This window comes from Protopterus annectens, chromosome 10.part0, assembly GCF_019279795.1.
Source record: "Protopterus annectens isolate FY-2018-M chromosome 10.part0, PAN1.0, whole genome shotgun sequence".
Taxonomy (NCBI): Eukaryota; Metazoa; Chordata; order Ceratodontiformes; family Protopteridae; genus Protopterus; species Protopterus annectens.
The window spans coordinates 358580885-358598791 of NC_056744.1; the positions used below are offsets into that span (position 1 = coordinate 358580885).

Sequence of the window (17907 nt, forward strand, 5' to 3'; positions counted from 1 at the left end):
AAAAGAAATGGATTTGGTTACCGAAAAAAAAAATACTGCAACACTTTCTGAAGGAAGTACAAGGGGCCATGTTAGTTTTATGTAAAGTAGGAATTCTGTCACCAAACTATGCCACTCGTGTTGGGTTAATACTTCCTGCACAGCCTTAGCAATTCTTTTGCCAAAGTACGGCAAACTGTTTGGTTTAATACCTCCTGCACAGCACATCACATCTGTGTGAATTAAACCTAGCATTCATATACATTTCAGCGATGTGAGTAGTACTGTATATTAAATATATGTTACCGCATGACTTAAATGGTAGACTTCCATCACACCCTCCTTGATAAGAAGTATAACAACATTAAAAAATCATTACATTTGAAATGTTGACAGCCATGTTATTTAAGTTTTAAATTCCCAGATGTGTAAGCAATTTTCCTGTTCTGTGATACTTCGACAGTGACATAGCACATAAATAGAGTGGATATTATTTCCTCTGCTTTACTAACTTAAGAAGTTGCATGCTAATAAAACAGGATGACCAGTTAACACATCTTTTTACTGATTCACATTACTTGGAGAATTATGACAGATATAGCTCCTGCTTGGGTTAATATGTATGAAACGTTTGGCTCCTGGTTGGGTTAATACATAAGTACCGTAATTTGCAACTATGTCTCTTTACTTAAAGTCATCCATATTTATTCTAATGTCTGCAACTATGTTCTGCTCTGTTTTACGGCTGAGAGCTTATTTTGTTCTTAGCTTATGCATAAGTTTACTGATCCACATATTTGTGTATTATTTGTTCTGCATGAAATTTATCCTAAAATAGCTATTTTTGTAAACAGGCAGTGAATGTAATTTTGCCATTGATTAGTATTCTGTGGATAAAATGGTCTGCAGATCAGTCAGTTTACCCGATTAACAAATAAAATGCTAGGGTTATTACTTGCTTGCTGTGCATTGTTTCATTTTACTGACTTAAAACACAATATGCTATGTGATACTGCATAATTACACCCTGACATTAGTTATTGCATATGCATCCTACGCATCTTACTATGGTTATTTACTTGCTTCATGTCCTTTCAATGATTATTACTTTCATTACTATAGGTATCAACCAGGTACTACTCGCTGTATCACAAATCATTGCCTATTCACTATGCAGCTTGTTATATCACTAACTTACTTGTTGCTCTGTTGTGAGTTATTGCATACTTAATTTGCCAGTGGTAGTGGTGTTATTGGCTACCATTTCTTTACAATGCACTCTTGCAGGATGCTGTGTTTTTGCATCACATCCTGTATTACCTAATATAAAGTGCTGCAGAGTTGTTTGTCGCTCTTTTTTAATTTTTCCAAATCTTTTGGGTTTCTAATACCATGATGGGAATGGACCCCATTCCTAAGTCAAAGTACATTTAAAGCTCATGAAATTACTATTGCTTCATTTTTTGATGTCAGCCAGAAATGCTCTTTGTTGCAGCACCTGCAATGTGCCCAATAATGACTTCTCCTGCAATTCGTACAGTGTTACATGTATCAGTAACATATCTAAATACGATTGTAGATTCTTTTTTATAAGACCCGGTGCTTCTGCTACTACTGGAACTGTCTGGGTATCCTTCCACATTGCCCATGTTTCCGCCTGCAAATCCTGGTATGTTATGACTTTATGTCTTGCTGTACGTAAGACACTGTAGTCACCGGGTGTAGCAATTTCAATAATCAATGCTACTTTTGTCTTCTTTTCATGGACTACTATATCTGGTTTTCTCGCATCCATTTTTTGAACTGTTGGTAATGGATGATCCCATGTGATATAAACTTAATTTTCTATGATGCTTTGTGGCTCATGTTTCCAGTGTTTTTCAGCTACTTCAATATTATAATGTTTGCACAATCCCCAGTGCAACAGTCTTGCCACATTATTATGCCTTTCAGTATACAGTCCTTCTGCCATTAGTTTATCACAACCAGCAACAAGATGTGTGATTGTTTCCAATTCCTACATTTGTCTGTTTCTCCCACATGTTCAATGGACTTTGTAAACCAATGTGTACGTAGCCCACTATCTTGGGCTGCCAGTATTGGCCTTCCAGCTCTTGGTTTAAATTCACCTCACCTTAATCATTCCTGCGTTCATTCCTGATCAACATGAAGTTGTTCCAAGAGCTTTTCTATACTTGCAACTATATTTATGCATTTTCCACATTGCTTGCCTTCTCATCTGATCCATCACCTTATATTCTTTCTTTTGTTTTTAGCACATTCAGTTGCTGCCTGATTTTTTATCTAATTCTGGTTTGATTTCCATTCCTGCTTGACACCGATATGCTTCTGCTAAACTAAGCAGAGAAGTCATCTTAGACTTATTCTGCTCATGTTTCAAAACTTTCACTATGTTTGGGTCTTGTGAGGTCAGCAAATATGTATGCAGTCCCACAATTCCAGATCTATACATGAAATCAATTTTGAGGAGACCCATACTTCCTTCAGAAACAAGATTATATAATCTTGTTGTGCACTGCTTTTTATAACTCATTTGATGAGCATGAAGTGTCCTTCTTGTTCTTCTGTCCAACATATCCAACACCTTTTGGGGCCAGTCAATTTCTCTAAAACTTTAAGTTAGGACAGGAAGAGCAAATTGGTTTATAGCTTGGACTTTGTTCCTAGATGTCAGTGCTGTTTTCATTATTAATTTAAGTCTTCTAAAATATCCCTTAGTACGTTTTATTCGCATTTGTTCATGTTGTATTGTGATCACATCCCAAATATTTATACATTCCCTCTTGCTCAAGTTCTTTTATATCACACTCGTGTCCCAAACTAAAGTTTTCTTGGTGCTGCAGCTTTCCTGCTTTAAAGGTTGCGTTTGCACATTTATCAAGACCAAATGACATTTTTATATCATCTGAAAAAGTTTTGACAACTAGCAATTGTGCTTTCAGTTCCTCATCTGATGAATATAGTTTTAAAACATCAACAAAAGGAAGAACAGTCTTTACACTTGTTTTCTGGAAGCCAAATTGTAGCCGTGACATAATCTGTTAAGTAGACAACTTAATGGGTTAAGGGCAAGAAAAGAGAGCAGCGGTGACAGAGTCACCCTGGAATATCCCCCTTTCGATTTTGATCCCTGGAATAATAATTTGTCCTTTATCATGGCTTAACTGCAAATGGGTTTGTCACTGTTTCATGGTCACTATAATATAATCAGTCAGTGTAAGGTGTAACTTATACATTTTTACGCACTCTTATCCATGAATGTGAGATACTGTCATATGCCTTTTATATCTATCCATGCCATACTTAGATTCTTCCCCTTTTTAAAGTTCTCTGTTATGACTTTATTTAACAGCAAATGACCTTTTTTCCATATGACTTTCTTTAACTACCATTTTGTTATACTGCCATGATTGACTTTTCTTCTAAATAACTATAAACTCTGTCGGCATCAATTTCAGTGTATAGTTTATACGTCGTCGGAAGGCAAGTTATTGGTCTATAGCTTTTAGGATAGCTTGCAGGTTTGCTCCTAGGTAGGATTATTGTTTTTCCTATTGTTAACCAGGCTGGTGTCTGTTTGGGGTGTGCATATAAATACTTCCTATTCATGTCTATATCTTCATGTAAAGATGTTAATACTTTTAGCCAGAAGTTAGGTACTGCATTTAGGCCGGTGGTTTTTCAATTAGGAGCTTTTCTTAACTTTGTTTCAATCTCTCTGGCTGTTACTTAATCCCATTTCATATCCTGACCATTTGAACTTCTTATTCTTTCTTTTTTTCTACTAGTCATTTAGCATCTTTATTTTCCACAGGATCTTCACAGATATTTTTCCAAAATGTATCTAATTCGTCGTATTTTTGTGGTGTTTCAGTTTCTTTTGCCTTGTTTCCCAGCCCTCTATAAAACTCATTGGGTCATCAATAAATTCATTGTATTGTACTTTTCCTTTATATTTCTCTGCATATTGTCTAGGTTTTTCTGCCTGTGCTGATATTATTAGTTTATTATTTGCGATCGTGCATGATAGATCCTGATCTGTTCTGATACTGCCCATTTCTTTTATCATGTCCATCTTTCTGAGTATTTTGTTGATCTGTTCACTCTTCTAAATTTTCCTAACAGTGCCACTTTTTGTCTTAATTGCTTTATAGTTTTTTTCTATTCGATACTTCCATGATGGCATTCGATTTCTCCCACTGCTTTCCCTTACTACCATGTGTTTTTTTGGTAAGACTTCATCTGTTATTAATTTAGCTGCACACTTTTGTTGTTTGTCTTTTCAGCTTTTCCTGGTTAGGGGGTCGCCACAGCGGAACTCTGGTCTGCTAATGATTGGCAGTCGATTTTGTATGGTGCTGAGTTGCCAGCCCGACTCCCAACCTTCAGCGAAGGTACGCCCATTCATGCATGTCTTTCGGAGACCACTCGACCATGGAGAGGACATGCAGACTCCACACAGAAGTCACTCCAGCCGAGAATCGAACAGGAGAACCTCTTGCTGTGAGGTAACAATGTTACCGCTGTAACACTGCGGATTAGAACATTAATTAATTTAGCTGCACAGTACTATAGCCTGCTTACTTCTGTTATATCATTTGAATCTCTATGGATATTCCTAATTACTGCGTTCATTTGTTTTAGCAAACTTCTAACTTTTTGGGTTTTATTGACTTTCTGTAATCTATTTCTTTCATTGATCTTAATATGTCTGTGGGCATTCTACAAAAAGTTCTAGAAAATCTTCCTGTGCCACATTCTCTTCTAGAATTCAAACAAAGTCATACGTGCTGTTTCATATGCATGTCTAGTTGTGTCGTAATATGATTCCTGAACCTTACTGTAGAATGATTAGCATAGAGAACTTCCAATTAGTCACATGGTTTATGATGGCCAAAACCTTTTCCTTATACTGCCAAAGATTTTCTTTTCTTTTTGAACAGACAGCTATTGATGTGACAAGAAATGCTGTAGAATTTAAGCATTGTAAAGTTTGTTTGACAGAAATTTAGCTTACCCATCTTGGTCACAGAATGAAACTAAATAATGAGATATGTTCACCCTCCATTGTGCACACAACAGGTGACCACTATAACAGAACATTATTCAGTCCCGCCAAAATCGCATACCCTTTAGCCTGCAAATGGATTCCACACCTTGACAGCAGCTGTCCAACACTACATTCCAAACTGTTTGTCCGGTCCAGTTCTTCTCAGTGCATGCACACACACCCAACTACTTGCTCATTTCTGGTAGTCTGGAGAAATGTATTTACTGGACTTTCATCACTTACTAGATTCAGTCTCTCCCAAAGACATGGAGACAGCCCCCACACAAACGTAACAGTCCTGGCAGTGTAGTGCATCTAACCAGCCATAGTCCATCAGAATTAAACAACGTGCTTCAATCGAACTGTTCTCCATTGCTATCTCTTGCAGCTCTGCTGGGTGACTGGGGACAACTGAATTCCCACTTCTTGCTTCTCTCACATTTCTGTAACAGAAACCCTGCTTTTTAACAACAACAAAAAATTATATGGTTGTGAATACCACAATCCTGATGTAGGTGATGTTACATGCATGTAGTGCGTATATGTGTGTTAATATTGTTTGTAGTTTCAGCATCAGAATTTTGTGTGCTTATATTGTCGACTTCTTTGGATTAATATGTTACAGCATTCCTGCACATATATTAAAACCTGTTTTCTAATTTTTACAACTCAGCAATAGATCAGAGCTTACAAAACCACATAACAAACATTAAGAATGACCAGTCTGCTCAGACAGATCGTTTGAAGCAAATCAAGACCACCGCAGACCAAGCTGATTCTCTAGCTGGTCAGTATAATGATCGCCTACAGTACACTCGGGGACAAATACAAGAAACCAGGGCAAAACTACGACAAGCCAGAATGGAACTTGATAAAGTGGTAAGTTGTTCACAGCTCATGAAATTTGCTGCCTACTGGACTGAATAAACAACTGCATTGGGGTAGTAGTTTTGGAGAGAATAGAGAGGTTGAACACAGTTCATTGTAAATCTGATTAGACAGGGCCCATTCTGTGTCCTTGAGGGCTTACAGCCTATCCTTTAGATTTTGCATTGAAATTTTTTTGTAGCAACAGTCACAGGTTCATAGGTGCATACTAGGCTAATGGCCCTGAAGCCTTTATAAGCCTAGCCCATATTATTACCCTGGCTGGCATCATGCCACCCAACCTTAGTTTCCAGTGCCTCTATCGAGTAGAGCCACTGGAGTGATCCCCAGGGTGAATTTTCTATTTCCCGTCCACTCATCAAGATTTCTCTTGAAGAGGGCCAGTGAGGTGCTCTGCTTGACATGTATGGGATGTCTATTCCATAGCATATGCAGTCTCTTGGTTATGAACCTGTCCCTCCAGCATGTTCTGTTGATTGTGGTAATGAGGTTGAGGTCTCTGGAGCGTGTGGTGCGGAGGGATTGGGATTTCTTTAGATGTAGCATTTCTAATAGAGCTGGGTCAGACATGGGTTTGTACGTCAAGCAAAGATCGCCTCTAAGTAGGCAATTTGAGACAGAGAATAGCTGGAGTTTTTTGAGTCTGTCCATATAGGACAAGTGTTTAAGGCCTAAGATCCTCTTTGTGAGGTACTTTTGCAGCCTCTCCAGTTGTTACAGATTTCTAGTGAAGTACATGCCAAATGGGGCAGTGTACTCTATGATTGGCCTAATGAGGGAAGAGTAGAGGGAGACAATGACCTCTTTCTTCCTGGATACAAGACCCTTAGTAATGAGATGTGGCACATAGAAGGACTTTCTGACCACAGTGGCAATGTGGTGGTCAAAAGAGAGGTTGCTGTTAACCTGTGTACCCAGATCTCTTATAAAGCCTTCTGTGTTCAGTGGACTACCACCGATGTGGTAGTTCATGGGAACTGGGATTTTCCCAAAGGGTATAACGACAAACTTTTTGGCATTGAGTTTAAGACCATGGTTCTGACACCAGTTGTTGGTCTCCATGAGGCCTTTCTGTAGGATGGCAACATCACTTGGGGAGTTAATAATGGCTTTCAACTTGCAATCGTCTGCGAACTTTGTCAGCCTGAGTCTCTTTGTGTTGGACTGGACTTCTGAGAACTAGATACCAAACAGAAGAGGACCCAGGACAAATCCCTGTGGGACTCCACTCATGACTGGCTTGGAGTCAGTTACTTTTACACTGTGGGTTCTACATGTGAGCCAGTTTGCAACCCACCTAGTGATATAGGGGTTGATGCCTAGCTTAGTGAGTTTTTCTATGATTCCTGAGTGGGGAATGGTATCAAAGGCCTTGGCCAGATCAAGGTAGGCTGTATGAACCACCTTGCCTTCATCCACAGCTCTGGTGATTGACTCAAAGAAGTCAACAAGCTGAGCAGGCATGATCTACCCTTCACAAAACCAAACTGTGTGGAATCCAGAATTTGGAGATTAATATCCTTGTTTATTAGTTCCATGATGATGTATTCCATAGCTTTGCATGTCAGACTTGTCAGGCTAATGGGGCGATAGTTCCCAGGGTCTGTAGTTGCTCCTCCTTTGTGGAGAGGGATGACTATATCAGTGTGCCATTTGGTAGGGACAAAGCCTGAGGTGAGGCTGTAATTGAACAGGGCACACAGGTGAGGTGCCAGTTCACTCTGTAGTTCATGTAGAACACAGCCAGGGTTATTGTCAGGTCCCATAGAGGCTGTATTCCTGGCCTTGGACAGTGCTGTTTTAACCTGTGCAGCAGTAATACTGGGTGCCTGGCAATCTACTGGTATTGTGATTGGTCCTTTGGGGGGGGGGGGTAAAGTTGGCACTGAATGTGTCAGCCAGTATATTGGTAATATCTGTTGGCTCAGTATAAGAGGTACCATTGTGCAGTAGCTCAGAGCAAATCCGGGTATTGCCATGGAGGTTCTTTACATAACTATAGAAGGTCTTGTAGTTGTCTTTACTATCTGCTGCAATTCTGTTTTCATAGCTAGCTTTTGAAGATTTGATGAGGGATCTCAACTTTTTGTTGAGGCTGATAAGGGAGTTTTTTCAGTCTTGGGACTTCACTTTATTCCACATCAGTTTCCTCCTTCTGTTGTAGAGTTTGTTTATAGCAGGAGACCAACAGATTGGCTTCCTTTTTTTGGAGGAGAGTGTCTTGGTTCTATTGGGTATGGCGAGATCCATGCATTTGTGTACGTGTTCATACAGTGCATTGGTGTATGATTCGGCGGTCATGCAACTATTCTCCATTTGCATGGGTGCTGTGAAGTTAGCCACCTGTGTTCTTAGGAGCCCAAAGTTAGCTTTGGAAAGGTTTTTCATGGTGGTTACCTTTGCGGGGGTGGAGGGTGGGAGGGATGTGGGATTTCCAAGGTGATTAGTTTGTGGTTGGATTTAACCAGGGAGGAGTTAACTATTGGTGTAGAGCAATGGTCACCCATGTTAGTAATGACCAGGTCAAGGATGTTGCTACCTCTAGTTGGGGTAAGAAAGAGCTGGTCTAGGGCATTGGAATTAATGAATTCCAGGAATAGTTTTCCCAATTAATGGAGGGTAGTTGAAGTCGCCCAGTATGAGTGTGTTAGGTTGGACCCTAATATTCTCCAGGGTGCTTAGGAATGTGGAGTGAGTGTTTTGGGACATGGTTGCCAACCTATAACAAGCTACGACCTGAATCACTGTCTTACCCAATGTTAGCTGCACCTGAAGTATCTCTGATGCATTATGTTGGGCTACCAGTCTGGAGGTGTGCGCATCCTTTATGAATATGGAAACACCACCACCTTTGGAGCTCCGGTCCAAGTTTTGGGGCCGAAAGGTGTGGAATGAGTTAAAGCCCGGTAGTGCAGGGGTGATTTCTGCTGCCTTGAACCAGGTCTTTGTTACAGCACAAATAAATAAGGTTTTGAGCCTGGATAACTAGTGCAAGTCTGTAGAAACTTTAAATGTCAGAAATGCAGCTTAAAGCATTCTGTTACTAGTGAACCCATACTTTGAATAGCTTATGAATTATCCTAATTTTACAAATAGTGACTTAGACAAAACAATAATGTTCTTTCTTTTTATGCATTTATTTTAATTCTGCTGATAATGATACCAATAAAATGGTAGGTGGTTAGTGTTTCCCAGGGAAGAACACCAACAGTCACACAGGATACCTACTTATGAAAACGGTTGCTGATTATTTTTTGTGCAGCTTTGGCTAGTTCTTGCTTACACAGCATTGAAATACCTGTCATTATCAAGTGCTTTCAGTGAAAGTGGGTGGTTTGGAATAATGGTTAAGGTCTTTACCTCACAGATATAAAGTACAAGGTTTGATTCTGACCTGTGGTCATTGGCTATGCATGTAATAATATATAGACCGATAGTTCTGTATTTAACTATGGATGTATGAACCTATGGAATGGATTTGGAGGCATTGGGGGTCCTGGATGACACATCCACATTCTAAGAGGCATCAATGCAGCTTTCTGACCTAGCAGTCTTCTGGTTCAGATTCACTCCAGTTCTTCAGGCACTCGTCTTGAAAGATCTGTGTCACATTATGATCTTTTCCTTAAGGTTACAACAAAGTAACACCATGCCAAGGATATAACAGCTGACCAGCTTCCAATGCTTCAGGGCACTTTCCACAAATCGATACCGTCAGGCAGCTTGAGCTGAGCTGAATGGAAGATGTGTTTGACAGCGAAGGGCTTCAGGGCTTTCCTGCCAGCAGAGAGAGAGGGAGACTGAGCCCTGAAAGGACAGTGCTAAGAATAACTAAAAAATAAATGTCCTGGCATTAAAACACACCAAAAAACAAGGGGGTCAGTGGGAGAAAGCAGCTACTGCAGTAGTGATCATTCTAACATCTACTGTTATAGTAAGTCCAGCTTACACGGCTGCACTACATTCTTCATCTTGATTACTGCTGCAGTAGCCTTAGCTGTATAGGTAGCTTACCATAGTTAACTATATTTGGGAGGTGAAAAGAGAAGGGCCCAGGAGCCTCTGGAGAATGGTCCTAGCAAAGCTTGATCTAGACCTAGAGAAGGAATCAAGTTTATAGTGCTTTGTAAAAGTATGTACAGAGAACCAAGTAGCAGCTTCCAGAATACTTCTAGAATCCAACCCTTTACAAAAAGCCATAGATGAAGTCAAGGCCTCAGTAGTGTGGTCCTTGACCTTGCCTGGAATAGATTTGTCATGGTGAGTATAACAAAAGGTTTTTTTTTTTTCAAAACAGGTTTATTGTTTTAACATATAAGAGAAATATCATAACAATTTTATACAAGTAATTAAAAATAGGTATTATTATAATATTCAACAAAACAACTAAAGTATTTACAAAGACATCCACTACAATCAGATAACAAAAGGTTTTGACACAGGTTGTCCCTTCTTACCTTCACAAGAAATGAACAATTGATTTGAAGATCTGAAAGATTTGGTTCTATCAAGACAGTACCTGAGTTGTTTGTGGAAATTCAAAGGGGTCTTTATTAAATCATCGAATGCTTAGAAAAGCGAACGATGATTTATCGACCCCATGTAAGTGAAAGCTTACAAACTCGAATGCTTAGAACAGTGATTTTTTTTCCAAGGGAAAAAAATTGCTGTTCCAAAAAAAAAAAAAAAACACTTAAAACATAACGCCCCCCACACACCTCCTACTTAAATATACCAACTCTTTCTAATGAAATGTATCTTGTTAGCAGCAGCTTAATTTGTATCTTATTGCTGATGTTACATTGTTAATTTCCTTACTCTGAGTGCTCGAGTTTGAATAAAAATTCATTTTGCAATATTCTTTTTTGTTTCTTCCCAGGCCTCCGCTGTCAGACTTTCCCAGTAAACAAATCCAAATAAATATAGAAATAAATGAACACATTTTATATTGGTATTACATATTGTTTCATTTTTATTGCACTCACTGTTTAGGAAATTAAAAGCATTAATAAAATTGAAGTTGAAGTTGAATAAACATTTTTTTCTGCATTGTTATGGTCTACATCAACAAGACCTTTTTATAATACGGCTAGATTAGCTTGGTAAATATATACTTCCCTTCTAGTTCATTTGTTTAGTGATTTTCAAAAATAACTGCTGCCAGGACTGAACTATTTCTGCCCCAGTTATATCTGCTAACGTGACTCCTCAGCTTCACTCTTGCTCTTCTACTATAGGACATTATCGCTGACCAGGCCAGATCCTGTTTAACCAAATCAAGGGGAATTTTCATAATAGCTTTTCCCCAGAAACTTCTACTGGCCTACACGTTATCAATCAACATGTTTTATTTTATTATGATTAACCCTTATTAATGGGTAAGGGTGGCCTGACTCAGCTTTATGTTTTGCCATTAAGGTAGAACACTGGACCTCACCAGTGCATTACTGTAGCTCTGTGAAAGTGATGTCACTAATGCCGTTTGACATTTTTTACTGCTGTAATGTTCTGACAGTTTTTGGTGCCCTTTTTGTTAATATCATTTATAAGAGGGGCTGCTCCCCCATTACCATCCCTTCATTTTCCTTATTAAAATAAGTAAAGGGGAAGAAATTAATGGGGGAGGGCAGCTGTCCTTACAAATTAAACAAAGAAAAGTATTTATGTCTTGCTTTCTTTTTAAAAAAATATGAGCTGGGATAAAATGTTGTTAAATGCAGTAATAACAGCTGGGCAATATAGTACAGGAAAAGGCAATTATGGCAAATGCTGTATCTTGCATAATAACATAATATGGCAATCTGGACCTGCAGTTACTCAAAATTCAATGTCCTATGTAATCACCCATGTTATCAGGACCCATATCTTGGTCTGGTAAGTGTTCTTTACAGTCACTGTGTCACAGTCAAAAATGCCGCAAATATAGGTTGGAAGAATCAATTGCTTGTTGTTCATAGTTTTTTTATATTAACCTGTCACATACCATGAAGAAGTTATATTTATTAACATTGTTTTCTTTCTTTTTCACAGGTTGTTCCAGTCTTTGATCTGCCCACTGACACCAACGCTCTCATGGTGATGGCCCAACAAGCTGTGAATCTGGCTAACAAGTATATGGTTTTGTGTACTTAGAACCATTTATTGTATAATATGAAATATATATCCAAAATTGCAAAGCAAATCTGAAACATACATACCATATGTGCTTAGAACTATTGAATGACTAAAATTAAGTATATATCCTAAAATGCTAAATAAAACTAAAATGCACCTACCATATGTGGTTACAACCATCACATGTATAAAATGAAGTATATATAGCCAAAAATGCAACCCAAAGCTGAAATGTATGTGCCATATGTGGGTGAGTATATGTGTATGCGCATGTACATATGTATATATTTTATCTATCTTCGTATCTATCTATCTATCTATCTATCTATCTATCTATCTATCTATCTATCTATCTATCTCTCTCTCTATCTGTCTATCTATATATGTATATGTAAACATGCATCCAAGTGTATGTCTGGATATATTGTCTGTAAACAATGGATATACCAAACCAGATATTACCATGGACCTTGCATGTTGTGAGATTTGTGCTCAATGGAATGTCTGTTCAGTGCACTATCCATAATGTGCTTCTGCATTTATGGAAACAAATTATCTTTTTTATGCAGTTATTTAATGAGGGGGTTTATTTTAGGTGTGTACCGACGATATTTTAAATACCCCTTTAGTCAGTCAAATTTATATATAGATTTAGACAGCTGTATATTAACATATAACACACACACACACACACACACACACACACACACACACACACACACACACACACACACACACACACACACACACACATGGAAATAGCTACCTATGGTTCCAGACTTCTGACATTCCTCATTCCTTTATAGATGCGCATGTCTGTAATGAGTAATTTATATTTAAATACAATGTTTCAGATGTTATAGTCTGATTACCTACATGAGTCATGCTAAGCATTAAACATGCAGGTTGCTTTAAATGAGCTTGTAAGAATGCTGTATGGAACAGTCTCTTGTATTTCCTAAATTTGTATTCACAGTTTAATTAAACTTGACCCAAAGAACTGAAGTTATGATTTGAATATGACAATAACATAGATGCAGACTTGTACACATTACTAATTAATTTACATGCCTTAAAAGTAGATTCTGCCATTACGTTTACTGTGTACCAATATGTAGCTTAAATGCTATTACTTTGCCTTAAATCCACAGCTTTACCGGCCATTAATTACTACTCTTGTCATTAGCAAATAGGAGGGAAACTATCCTTTCATTCTGTCAATTTCCTATAGGCACACTGTGTCTGTAATATTGATGGTATATGGTTAAGCACTAGACTCATGCTAGCTTCGTACTTTCGTACTTCATAACAAACTGAAAACTGTGACATACCTGCCTACCTTCCACCTTCACATTTAGTAGAGGTCACTGACATACCTGCATATGCTCCACCTTCACATTTAGTAGTGGTCACTGACATACCGGCCTACCTTCCACCTTCACATTTAGTAGTGGTCACTGACATACCTGCATATGCTCCACCTTCATGTTTAGTAGTGATCACTGACATACCTGCATATGCTCCACCTTCATGTTTAGTAGTGGTCACTGACATACTTACATACGCTCCTCCACCTTCACATTTAGTAGTGGTCACTGACATATCTGCCTACCTTCCACCTTCACATTTAGTAGTGGTCACTGACATACCTGCATATGCTCCACCTTCATGTTTAGTAGTGGTCACTGACATACCTGCATATGCTCCACCTTCATGTTTAGTAGTGGTCACTGACATACCTGCCTACTTCCCACCTTCAAGTTTAGCAGTGGTCACTGACATACCTGCCTACTCTCCACCTTCGTGTTTAGTAGTGGTCAGTGACATACCTGCATACTCTCCGCCTTCATGTTTAGTAGTGGTCACTGACATACCTGCATACTCTCTACCTTCATGTTTAGCAGTGGTCACTGACATACCTGCATACTCCCCACCTTCATGTTTAGTAGTGGTCACTGACATACTTGCCTACTCTCCACCTTCATGTTTAGTAGTGGTGACTGACATACCTGCATACTCCCCACCTTCATGTTTAGTAGTGGTCACTGACATACCTGCATACGCTCCACCTTCATGTTTAGTAGTGGTCACTGACATACCTGCATACTCTCTACCTTCATATTTAGTAGTGGTCACTGACATACCTGCGTACTCCCTACATTCATGTTTAGTAGTGGTCACTCACATACCTGCATACTCCCCACCTTCATGTTTAGTAGTGGTCACTGACATACCTGCATAATCCCCACCTTCATGTTTGATAGTGGTCACTGACATACCTGCATACTCTCTACCTTCATGTTTAGTAGTGGTCACTGGCATACCTGCATACTCTCTACGTTCATGTTTAATAATGATCACTGACATACCTGCATAATCCCCACCTTCATGTTTGATAGTGGTCACTGACATACCTGCATACTCTCTACCTTCATGTTTAGTAGTGGTCACTGACATACCTGCATACTCTCTACCTTCATGTTTAGTAGTGGTCACTGGCATACATGCATACGCTCTACGTTCATGTTTAATAATGATCACTGACATACCTGCATAATCCCCACCTTCATGTTTGATAGTGGTCACTGATATACCTGCGTACTCTTTACCTTCATGTTTAGTAGTGGTCACTGACATACCTGCATACTCTCTACCTTCATATATAGCAGTGGTCACTGACATACCTGCCTACTCTCGACATTCACATTTAGTAGTGGTCACTGACATACCTGCATACGCTCCACTTTCATGTTTAGTAGTGGTCACTGACATACCTGCATATGCTCCACCTTCATGTTTAGTAGTGGTCACTGACGTACCTGCCTACTCCCCACCTTCATATTTAGTAGTGGTCACTGACATACCTGCCTACTCCCCATCTTCATGTTTAGTAGTGGTCACTGACATACCTGCATACTCTCGACCTTCATGTTTAGTAGTGGTCACTGACATACCTGCATACTCCCCACCTTCATGTTTAGCAGTGGTCACTGACATAGCTGAATACTCCCCACTTTCATGTTTAATAGTGGTCACTGACATACCTGCCTACTCTCCACTTTCACATTTAGTAGTGGTCACTGACATACCTGCATACTCTCCACCTTCACGTTTAATAGTGGTCACTGACATACCTGAATACTCTCTACCTTCATGTTTAATAGTGGTCACTGACATACCTGCATACTCCCCACCTCCATGTTTAGTAGTGGTCACTGACATACCTGCGTACACCCTACCTTCATATTTATCAGTGGTCACTGACATACCTGCCTACTCTCCATGTTCATATTTAGTAGCGGTCACTGACATACCTGCATATGCCCCACCTTCATGTTTAGTAGTGGTCACTGACATACCTGCATATGCTCCACCTTCATGTATAGTAGTGGTCACTGACATACCTGCATACTCCCCACCTTCATGTTTAGTAGTGGTCACTAACATACCTGCATACTCCCCACCTTCATGTTTAGTAGTGGTCACTGACATACCTGCATACTCCCCACCTTCATGTTTAGTAGTGGTCACTGACATACCTGCATACGCTCCACCTTCATGTTTAGTAGTGGTCACTGACATACCTGCATACTCTCTACCTTCATGTTTAATAGTGGTCACTGACATACCTGCATACTCCCCACCTTCATGTTTAGTAGTGGTCACTGACATACCTGCGTACTCCCTACCTTCATGTTTATCAGTGGTCACTGACATACCTGCATACTTTCCACCTTCATGTTTAGTAGTGGTCAATGACATACCTGCATACTCCCCACCTTCATGTTTATCAGTGGTCAGTGACATACCTGCCTACTCTCCATGTTCACATTTAGTAGTGGTCAGTGACATACCTGCATACGCTCCACCTTCATGTTTAGTAGTGGTCACTGACATACCTGCATACTCCCCACCTTCATGTTTAGTAGTGGTCACTGACATACTTGCCTACTCTCCACCTTCATGTTTAGTAGTGGTGACTGACATACCTGCATACTCCCCACCTTCATGTTTAGTAGTGGTCACTGACATACCTGCATACGCTCCACCTTCATGTTTAGTAGTGGTCACTGACATAGCTGCATACTCCCCACCTTCATGTTTAATAGTGGTCACTGACATACCTGCATACTCTCCACCTTCATGTTTAGCAGTGCTCACTGACATGCCTGCATACTCCCCATCTTCATGTTTAGTAGTGGTCACTGACATACCTGCATATGCTACACCTTCAGTTTTATTAGTGGTCATTGACATACCTGCCTACTCCCCACCTTCATGTTTAGTAGTGGTCACTGACATACCTGCATACTCCCCACCTTCATGTTTAGTAGTGGTCACTGACATACCTGCATACTCCCCACCTTCATGTTTAGTAGTGGTGACTGACATACCTGCATACTCTCCAGCTTCATGTTTAGTAGTGGTCACTGACATACCAGCCTACACCCCACCTTCATGTTCAGTAGTGGCCACTGACATACCTGCATACTCTCTACCTTCATATTTAGTAGTGGTCACTGACATACCTGCATACTCCCTACCTTCATGTTTAGTAGTTGTCACTGGCATACCTGATACTTGCTACCTTCACTTTTAGTAGTGGTCACTGGCATACTTGCATACTCTGTATGTTCATGTTTAATAGTGATCACTGACATACCTGCATACTCCCTACCTTCATGTTTAGTAGTGGTCACTCACATACCTGCATACTCCCCACCTTCATGTTTAGTAGTGGTCACTGACATACCTGCATAATCCCCACCTTCATGTTTGATAGTGGTCACTGACATACCTGCATACTCCCCACCTTCATGTTTAGTAGTGGTCACTGACATACCTGCATACTCCCCACCTTCATGTTTGATAGTGGTCACTGACATACACGCATATTCCCCACCTTCATGTTTAATAGTGGTCACTGACATACCTGCATACTCCCCACCTTCATGTTTAGTAGTGGTCACTGACATACTTGCCTACTCTCCACCTTCATGTTTAGTAGTGGTGACTGACATACCTGCATACTCCCCACCTTCATGTTTAGTAGTGGTCACTGACATACCTGCATACGCTCCACCTTCATGTTTAGTATTGGTCACTGACATAGCTGCATACTCCCCACCTTCATGTTTAATAGTGGTCACTGACATACCTGCATACTCTCCACCTTCATGTTTAGCAGTGCTCACTGACATGCCTGCATACTCCCCATCTTCATGTTTAGTAGTGGTCACTGACATACCTGCATACTCCCCACCTTCATGTTTAGTAGTGGTCACTGACATACTTGCCTACTCTCCACCTTCATGTTTAGTAGTGGTGACTGACATACCTGCATACTCCCCACCTTCATGTTTAGTAGTGGTCACTGACATACCTGCATACGCTCCACCTTCATGTTTAGTAGTGGTGACTGACATACCTGCATACTCTCCACCTTCATGTTTAGTAGTGGTCACTGACATACCAGCCTACACCCCACCTTCATGTTCAGTAGTGGCCACTGACATACCTGCATACTCTCTACCTTCATATTTAGTAGTGGTCACTGACATACCTGCATACTCCCTACCTTCATGTTTAGTAGTGGTCACTCACATACCTGCATACTCCCCACCTTCATGTTTAGTAGTGGTCACTGACATACCTGCATACTCCCCACCTTCATGCTTAATAGTGGTCACTGACATACCTGCATACTCTCTACCTTCATGTTTAGTAGTTGTCACTGGCATACCTGATACTTGCTACCTTCACTTTTAGTAGTGGTCACTGGCATACTTGCATACTCTCTATATTCATGTTTAATAGTGATCACTGACATACCTGCATACTCCCTACCTTCATGT

General features: G+C 39.9%; 1 protein-coding gene across 1 annotated transcript in view; it reads left to right on the top strand.

Moving 5' to 3' along the window:
- LAMC2 (laminin subunit gamma 2) overlaps positions 1-17907 on the top strand; it is a 292336-nt gene that overhangs the window by 151035 nt on the left and 123394 nt on the right. The window contains exons 14-15 of the mRNA XM_044085264.1: positions 5724-5929; positions 11969-12048. Coding sequence (XP_043941199.1) covers positions 5724-5929; positions 11969-12048 — 286 coding nt within the window. The remainder of the gene's footprint in view (positions 1-5723; positions 5930-11968; positions 12049-17907) is intronic.